This window comes from Glycine soja, chromosome 18 (genome assembly GCF_004193775.1).
Source record: "Glycine soja cultivar W05 chromosome 18, ASM419377v2, whole genome shotgun sequence".
Classification (NCBI taxonomy): domain Eukaryota; kingdom Viridiplantae; phylum Streptophyta; class Magnoliopsida; order Fabales; family Fabaceae; genus Glycine; species Glycine soja.
Genome location: NC_041019.1, coordinates 3995433 through 4005124, shown reverse-complemented (window position 1 = coordinate 4005124; position 9692 = coordinate 3995433). Strand labels below are relative to the sequence as shown.

Here is a 9692-nt window from a genome sequence, read left to right as displayed (position 1 = left end):
TTGATCACAGTAAAAGTATATTAGAGTGGTAGAAGTTGAATTTACAATGAGAATAAAGGGGCTATTACATAGCCAACTGTAACAACTAATTTCCTGTCTCTAATAAAAGGAAAAAGGAAGGTGATGGCAAAGTTTATATAAAGTAACAAGCACTAGTAGAAAAAGCTAAAGCCTTCCATGAATTGATCCATGCATGAACACCAGTGTTATAATACAAAGAAGGAGGTCAGGAGTTATTATAACTAATAAATTATAAACTCATACTTAATCAATGGCAATGCATGTCTGTCCTAAGTCCTAATTAAGGTCCACAACAGTATGCTATTACATTAATATATTAATTGTAGGAAACACATAGATATGAAGCATGAAGTTGTTATTTATATATATGAGTCAGCTAGCTAGCTAGCTAGCCAGGGAAAGCAGCAACCTCAATGGCTGCAGTGGGCCTGCTTGCTGGTGCATCATAGTTGGTGAAGAGCTTGTATGAGGAAATGAGGGAAAGCAAGACATAGCAAAACACTGCCACAAATGTGATAGCTACTGATGCTGTGACCTTATGGCAAAATCGACCAAAAGAGCCACAAGCTGAGCTCCACGTTGTTGCAGCGTCTCCTTTCTCAGCCAGGTACAGCACCTCCGTTGACACTGCTCCAGCCGCTAGAATTATGTATGTCAGCACCTACCAACGCAAATATATTGGACTATTTTTTCAGTGCAAATATATATAATCAATATGGATCGGGACTTTTTTACAAAAATGGTAATTAAAAAAGAAATATTTACAAAACTGCAGTAGTATGAAAGCTATTTACGGTGCATGGATTGTTTTTGGCACGTTCAGGATACACCATCTTCAATGACAACTTTCCTTTTATCTTTGTCTTTTTGCGAGCAACAACGTCCTAAACGTAGCAATCTGCATAAATTGTTACATGTGTGAAAGAGACATCATTCTACATGCAATTTCTTTCACTGTTTGTTGACAGCGCAAGAGACTTCATATAAGATGGTGCCTCTTTCGCTGCGTATATAATGCCACAATTTATAAAGATTGTTACATTTAGGATGGTGTTAGGAGCAAAGGGAAGGGGAAGAAAACTACACTACTTGATTTCGAGGACCAAGACCTCCTTACAAACTAATTTTCTAAATTCTTCTCTTTCTGCCTTATTCATTGATTCTTAGAGCTTTTATACACAATTACATGTCTACATTCCCACTACAATAACCGCAACAATAACCATTACAATAACCGCTATAATAACCACTACAATAACCGCTATAATAACCACTACAATAACCGCACCCCCACTACAATAACCGTTACTAGAATGATAACTACCCTATGACAGATTTCCATGGCAGAGCATCTTCTTCCTAACATTCCCTAGCCCATCAAAAACACCTTGTCCTCAAGGTGTTGGGTGTAGAAAACAGAACCTGGATCCCAAATGAAAATGGGTGTAAGAATTAGTGCCTGAAGATGATTGTGGAGACAGAGCCCTTTGGCAGTGACGAGAATGACGAAGATGAGGAGGAGGAAGGGGTGGTTGAGATTTGTGTCCCTGACCGTGGCAGCACACACAACAAAAAGAAAGAAGTGGATGTCAGAGGGAAGGATGTCATGACTAGAGGACTTTGTGTGGGACCGATGACTGGCGACCGGGAGGGATTCGAAGGAGAGTGCGTGGTGCTTGTTAACGGGAAGGTGGGAAGTTGCCATGGGAAGGGGAGGCAACGTGATTTCTGCTATTGGTGGAGGCGACGTGGTTTCTACTGTTGGTGGTGGCTTAGTAGAGGAAGAAGTTGGGTTGGTTGTCTTGGAAAGCAGAGGCGGCATGGGTGGTGACTTCGCAGAGGCAGAAGATGGAGAGGGTTGTTTAAGTACCATGGTATTCAATATCCGAATAATGGCATCAAGTTTGGAAGTAATGGAAGTTTGGTCTGCAGTAGTGGAAGTTTGAATTGCAGCGAGTTTGGCCATGGCGGCCTCGAGACGATCCACACAGGCGGTGGAAAGTTCGGTGTCCGCCATTGAAGAGTGGCAGGTCGAACCAATTGTTAGGAGCAGAGGGGAGGGAAGAAAACTACACTACTTGATTTCGAGGACCAAGACCTCATTACAAACTAATTTTCTAAATTCTTCTCTTTCTGCCTTATTCATTGATTCTTAGAGCTTTTATACACAATTGCATGTCTACATTCCCACTACAATAAGCGCTATAATAACCACTACAATAACCGCTGTAATAACCACTACAATAACCACACCCCCACTACAATAACCGTTACTAGAATGATAACTACCCATATGACAGATTTCCATGGCAGAGCATCTTCTTCCTAACAGATGGTCATCCTAAATATGTAGTAATTTGTGTAAATTGTATCACAATTTATAAAGATTGTTACATTCGGGATGCTGATTTCCGCTAAAAGACAAAAATAAAAGGGAAATTGTCGTTCAAGGTGACGTCTCTTAAGTTCCACGTGAGGAAGATAACTCATGCACCTTAAATAGTTTTCATACTACTCCAATTCCGTAAAAAACATTTTTTAGTTACCACTTTCGTAAAAAAAATCACAGATCAGAGTATCTACTCAAACTCTTGTGATAAAATGTAGGATTTGGTTGTTAAATTTTGAGCTCAAATATTTAAATGATGTTTTATCTTTGGATCCATAAATATTAATTGTTAGTTTTTTTATCAGTAAAAGTATTTGATTGAACTTATGGTACTACTAAATCAATCTTACATCTCCAATGTTATTTTTAACTTAAACTGATCATGCCTTGATCTTGTCTTATGTCGCAAAAATTGTCGAAAGCTCCCAAGAAAACATGTAAAACGTTTACCTTTCATTTTAAAGTCTAGTTTTTTTTTTAATTTTTTTTACGCAAACTGCTGTAATCCATAATCCGCATCAAACTGGCTGAATTTTCATTTTGTCTCACCTCCAAATGCCACTAAATTTAATTAGTGCCACTTACATTATTGCATGTTTGGTAACAAGGTGAGATATGATTTCTTGAAGTAACAAATAGTTGTTTTTATAGTGATTTTACCATAATTTTGTACGTATTCACCATAATTTTTTATCACCAAACCAAACACATAATTAGTGCAATGCTAAAAATATTTGCAAAATTTGAAAGTGATCGACACAATAGCACACAGGGCATCGCGCTAATCCTCACGACACCATTGATCGAAGGACCACTATCACATCTTTTGCTATTTTCGTGAGGCAGAGGCAAGTTCCATGTAATTGTATTTCACTATCATTTTTTTGGAGCAATAATAATGTGTTTAGTAAGTTAGCTATGATGTGCAAAGTGTGTGAAGGACCATAACGATCATCCAAACTCCTTTACCAAATTAACTACTAATTTGTATTGAACTGTTAATATAAGCAAAATATGTATTGAAATCAATTTCAACTACTCATTTACACAAAGTGTATGAAAAGGTTATAACTACAATAGGTTCAAGTTACTCTGTTAGGCTGTCAAAAAAGAAACAATTAAAATGATGTTTCCACATCACAGTGGATGTATATACTTTTAGAAGAAAAAGAGAAACAAAAAAATAAACATAAACATAACAGGAGGTGTGATAAAAAAAAATAGACGTAAAAACAAATATGAAAATATTAAGGTTGAAAGAGAAATGTAATTAATTTGTTGATATTTATTTCTCTAATTAATAATTTATTTATTCTTCTCATACACTATTCTCACAAAATATTTATTAAGAGTATCTTTAGAAAAAAAAATTAATATAACATTAATTTTATAGAACATATATATTTTGGAAAAAAAAAAATTTCTTCTAAAAACATATATATTTTGGAACAATTTTTTTCTAAAACATTTATATTCCGGAACTAAGGGAGTTTTACAAAACGCGAAAAACACATAAATTTAAATCTTATCTTTTATATATCATCTTTCAATCACACTATTAATTATGAGAATTTATTACAACAACAAACACTTAATAAATTAATTAAACTATTCCAATATAATGTAAAAAATACAAAAGTGAAAAAAATATAAAACAATAATACTAAAAATAAACCAGCAAACAATTAGCAGGGCTCACATATGAATGAAACATTGGGTGCATGCATATTGATAAAAGAGCATCAATACATGACCATACTTTTTCTTTAACACTTCTGGGTTTTAATTAATTTAACCATATAAAATTAGTACTGCGAGGAAAATGCTATTGCAGTTCATCGAGCACTGCTAGCTGGTACTCTTTACATTAATAAAATTCGGTTTATCTTCTGATAAGAAATACTAATAATTAACTGGCTATGAAAATTTTATACCTTTTATTTTGTTAATTTTTTTAAGTCTGAAAATGAAATTGCAGCAAGAAAATGAACAACTTAATTAAGAATTAGTGAGATGACCTGATCAAGCAAAAAGAAAGTCCAAGCACGAGTCATAGTGGAAGGGCGTGGCATAGCAGCGATCACCGCTGAAAATAGAGAGTAGCCTGCACAAATGCCATTGGCATGCACCAAATACCTGCAACATCCAAAATAAACCTACGGTTTTTAGGTTATTTCATTTTAGAAGTTTCGATATTTTAGTCTAAAGTTTAACCAAACTAAGATTCATCTTGCACAATCCCTGCTCAAAAACCAATAATGCATGGGTGTTTCTAACATCCATTTATTTTTATCAGCATTATAAGTTTACAATATTAACAATAGCATATGTATGATATTGTGATTTGTAAATAAAGAAAACTAATACTCCATATTCCATGATTATGATGTAATAACATTAATTAGTGATCAAAAGAGGCAGGTACAGCATAGAGACCAAAAATGTTTCAGTGTCTAATTAATATACTTCATGGATGCAACATTTAGTGACAGCAATTGGCAGAGAATATTAGAGACCAAAAATGTTTCAGATTGATTTTATTTCTACTTAAAATTTCTACAACATTTTAACTTTTACAAATATCACATCACCAATTTTATCTTATATTTTTCTCTTCTCTCTTCTTTTATTATGCTTTTCTTTTAATAGATAATTATTAGTTTTTGTTAGAAATATTAATTGAAGGATTTAAACATGCAATCTCTCCCCTCTTGCCTTCTTCTTTTATTCTTTTCCAACCAGTGAATTAATCTTATTATCGTTTCTCCTGGTGTTAAAAAGTTTCTAAAAATTTCTCTACTTGATATACACACACATCAACATACCTGAAAGCTCCAAGATCGCTGTAATCAACAGATCCATATTCATTCTGCTGAGAGTTCTTAAGCATGAGAACAAGTGCTGAAACACATAGACCAACAGGAACTAAACGCAGAAACGTCTCAGCAGTGCGTAGGGCACTGGTGTTGCCTTCTAATTCATCCCCCATCTTCATCTGCATGGGAGATCTTGGTGCTGCAGCTTCAACCACACTTCCTTTCTCCATCACCCCTTTAACTTTGTAGTTTTTGTGTGTTGTCAATACCCTACAACCTCTTTCTTTTTATGTTAGTAATTTCTTTCTAGGTTTTTTATGAGAGTATGGAGTAGCTATATAGCTAGCACTAGTTAGTTTTTAACCTTTGATCCAATATCCATACACCATACCAACCATTACTAAAGTTTTTAGGGTTGGCATATGGGGCATTAAAGAAAAGAGTGGGAGAGAGGCAGGTATGGTGATACTGAAACTGCATTCAATGCCATTATGGCAGGCCACATATTCCCAAGCTATTGATAAGTCTTTTACGGTTTTACCTCTCTCTCTTTTGGATTCATCAACCCGTTAATTACCACCTCTTTACGACAGTTTGAGGACAACGGAGCACAATAAATAGGAGAAATGTAACAGTACTTTTGTTTTTTTTCACATGATGCCACTTAAGGGACAAGTTGAAGTAGATTTCTTATAAAACAGATAATAAATGGAAATGTACTTGTGGTAGTATTATGCTACCAATATCTAATGGCACTGCAAACCAATATTTTTAGAGTATTGGTTAAGAAATTAAAAGAAAAAAATATTTAGTGAAAAAAATTATAGGAAAATATAAAAAATTATGAATAATACAATTTTTCATCTTTTAATAAAAAAATTCTACCTTTTAAGTTTCTTAAAAAGTGTTCTTAGGGCACTAATTATCATTCTCCAATAACTAATTAATCAAACGGTCTTTCTCGGTAAGAAAACAAATTGAGTAGTCATTTTGATTTGTTATCAATTAAACGTCCTAATGTGAATCAAGGTGATGTAGCGTGATTAAATAATTTTGTCATTAAATATTTTAAATTTTTTTAAAAGGAAATATTCTTTCTATTCCTCTTTATAAGATTCAAATTAAAAAAATTATTTATTTTTATAAGACTCAATATATATTGTCTCTTGCATTAATTATTTTTAGACTAAAATATTCTTAATTAATTACATTGGTAAACAGTTAATTATAAGAGAAAGAAGAGTTCATAAAAAAAGAAAAAGACATTAATGACATGATTAGTTTTAGAAAAAGATAAAAGTTTAGGATAATTTAGTCCTATATAAATAAGAGGAAAGAGGTATGTAACTTTAGGAGATTGATTCTAAAGTTTGTGTATATGATAAAACATACATTTGTTAAAAGGGATCAATCTCTTAGATGAATCTTACACATTAAAGCATTAATTTTTTTTTAATTTTTGGTCAAAAATACTTGAATTCTAAAATAAAAAGTCATAATTTGATCTAAGTTCCAATTTCAAATAATTGTGGATGATGATAGTCAATTATTCAATTTACTTATACTATTTTCTTTTCATATTTTTTGATGTTTTAGTTTTCTATTTTTTCTCAAAACATTTAATATTTTAGAATTTCAAAATCTAATTAATGTATTTTTTTAAAATATATCCTTATTTAATTCCTACTATTAATAGTTCAAGTATCAAAGATCATGGTATTAAATAAGGACATCTTAATGTAATAATTATTTTTTTGTGAATAATTCATGTAATAATAATTGTACTGTAAAAAATGAAATTTAAAAGAAATATATTTATAATTCCCAAACTATTAATTAATGCCATCTTAGAATTTTAAAATGATAAATAAAAAAATTCGAAAAAATAGAGAAAATGATAAATATATTTTTTATTTTCAAATTCTTATCGTGGGGTTGTACAACCCATAAATACACACGATAGGCATCTCCGATTTTGTTTTGGAAAATATATAGCTATTAGCTAAACTGGTGACGAAAACTCGTTCTTCATAATATTGTTTGAACTTTGAACAACAAATCAAATGCACATAAGGACAAATATATAGAGAGATTGAGAAGAAAAAACAATTAATAAATCATTAAAAAGAATAAAAACATTGTGAGTCATGAAAACATTTTAAACGGGTCAAAACAATGAATCTCGTGTTGAATATGCAGAACACAATATAAAACAAACTTTGGCTGATCAGCAAGCACAAGAGACCTCAGCGAAGGAGGAGAATCCACAAGAATGACAAGATGACCCAGCTTGGGAAGCCAAACAAATTAAATTAAACTCATTGAGGAATATTGAAGAGAATGTTTCATGAATATTTTTAAGACAAAGAAAAAAAACAAAAAATTCAATATGAAATAAATATATGTTCTTTGTCCTGCATGAAAAGTAATAGGAATTAGTCTTGATTCAAATGAGTGAGGTTTTTTTAAGGCTAAATTTTTTTATAAATATTAAAATATTTGAAATTGGTCCTTGTAAAATTTTTGTTTATTTTTTATCCTTGTAAAATTTAAATGTTATTTTTTAGTCTTAGGGTGAAAAGTTAGTTTTTTTTAACTTTTTTACATTGGTTATTCATGTATGTAACTGATGTAGAAAATGTTATTCTTCATTAGTTATATTTATGATTGATGTAAAAAAAAAATAATTCCAGAGCACACACTTCGACTACCTTTTGTGACAATTCTAATGATGATACCTTTACCATGGCAACCAACCACACATACCCATTCAACCAAATATGATTCAATCATTCGAGTAAACAAAAAAAAACAATCATATCTACAATCACCGTGCGTGCAAACAACCACCCTACCCCAATCTCCTCCGTGCCACAACCATCACCACCTCCACCACTCTGCACACACACATCAATCGGCACCATCATCATGCGCATTTGCCAAGGACACCAAATTTGTGTTGCACCAACCAGCACCAACTCCTTTGTGTCATCACCTCACACTGTCGATCCTGACACTACCAAATTTGTGCACAACTTCCCTCCCAAAACACCAAATCTTTGAGGCCATTGCTTCGCTCAAAAACTCCCTCAACAACACCATCAACAAATACTCAAAACCCAACCCACCTCGTAGCCTCGTGTGGAGCACCATCCTTTGCAACCTCACACAACAACTGTTGGCATTCATGGGTGACAGATCTAGGTCAGAAGTGGATGCCAATGGCGAATTTGGGTCAAAAATGGGTGATGATTGTTCATTCATGGATTCAAGAAAGAGGGACAAGTTAGATTTTGAACACATGTTGTCATCTCATTGGTTAATGGATGGACTTAGGCACACAATTATACGATAAGTAATAGTTTCGTACATATCCAAACCTAACAAAAAAAAAGTAGCATATTTAAATTTTACGAGAAAAAATAGATAAAAAATTATAGAATCAAATTTTGAATTATTTATAAGACGAAAAATATATTTTAATATTTTATAATTAGATGATTGTCTTATCCAGCTGGAATATCATTCTTTCTCCCTAATTTTTTTTTCAAATTATGTTTATTAATTAAATTTGATAAACATTATTTCTTTCACTTCTTCTTCTTATTTAATATATACTTAGTAATTATAAATTAAACATACATATTTTTTTAATTTTTATCTTTTTTTTCTTATTTACTTTTTTCATTTGTCATCCCATTACTTATATTTTTTTTATCATTTTATTAATATAAAGTATTTATTAACTTTATTTATCACTAAAATTTATAGGTAACCGGATTTGCCACCTTTTAGTGATATCCCTTTTCTTAATCAAATTTTTTTCACCCGTCATGAACTTTAGTTATATTTCCACTCTAAATTTCTCGATTCTCGTCTATACACCAATCTACCAAAAATTAGAGTTCCAAAATTGAGGTGAACGTTCCATACATTTCTTCTCTCTATAGTATTTTGGGAAGAAATTAAAATAATAATTCAAGACAATCCTAAAGTTTTAACTATGAATCATGGAATACTTTATTCAACTATAAAAATTGGTTTTGGGTCACGTCGTATTTCTATGGAAGTGACAAATTAATCGTAATCAATTAGTCCATGTAACACGCACAATTAATGTATAAAAAAAGAAAGAAAAAACATGCATTCTTTCTGCTGCATCCATGTCTGTGTCCACCATGCTCACACCTCAACCCCTAAACATTAATGTTTTCATTTGTCATTTCCTTATCATATAGACTCGCGATCTGTTGCGTACGTGGATCGGTACGTATTGGTCATGTGGACGAAAATCAATCCCTAGAGACATAGTGGAATGGCATGAATGGTTAATTCTCATTTGTTCTACGTACATCGATCATGCCTTGGATCACTGTGAGATGTTCAACCACGACATTCATTAATTAATTTTCTTCCGCAATTTAGGTATGTCACCCATTCTGAAAAAGGTACAGCTACCCATACTA

At 32.2% G+C, this 9692-nt stretch overlaps 1 protein-coding gene across 1 annotated transcript; it reads right to left on the bottom strand.

Moving 5' to 3' along the window:
• On the bottom strand, positions 1–5666 carry LOC114395471 (CASP-like protein 2A2). Its single transcript, XM_028357259.1, has 3 exons — positions 5236–5666; positions 4429–4546; positions 1–682 (listed from the first exon to the last, which is right to left on the bottom strand). The coding sequence occupies exons 1-3, from the start codon at positions 5454–5456 to the stop codon at positions 410–412; spliced, it is 612 nt and encodes a 203-aa protein (XP_028213060.1). The 5' UTR covers positions 5457–5666; the 3' UTR covers positions 1–409.
• Between the last annotated feature and the right edge of the window lie 4026 nt (positions 5667–9692).

Coding starts and splice junctions, on each gene's coding strand:
- LOC114395471 (XM_028357259.1), bottom strand. CDS start 5,456: ATGGAGAAAGGAAGTGTGGTTGAAGCTGCAGCACCAAGATCTCCCATG. Junction 4,547..5,235: donor AGCGATCTTGGAGCTTTCAG/GTATGTTGATGT, acceptor TGGATGTTGCAG/GTATTTGGTGCATGCCAATG. Junction 683..4,428: donor CTTTCTTTTTGCTTGATCAG/GTCATCTCACTA, acceptor TTGCGTTGGTAG/GTGCTGACATACATAATTCT.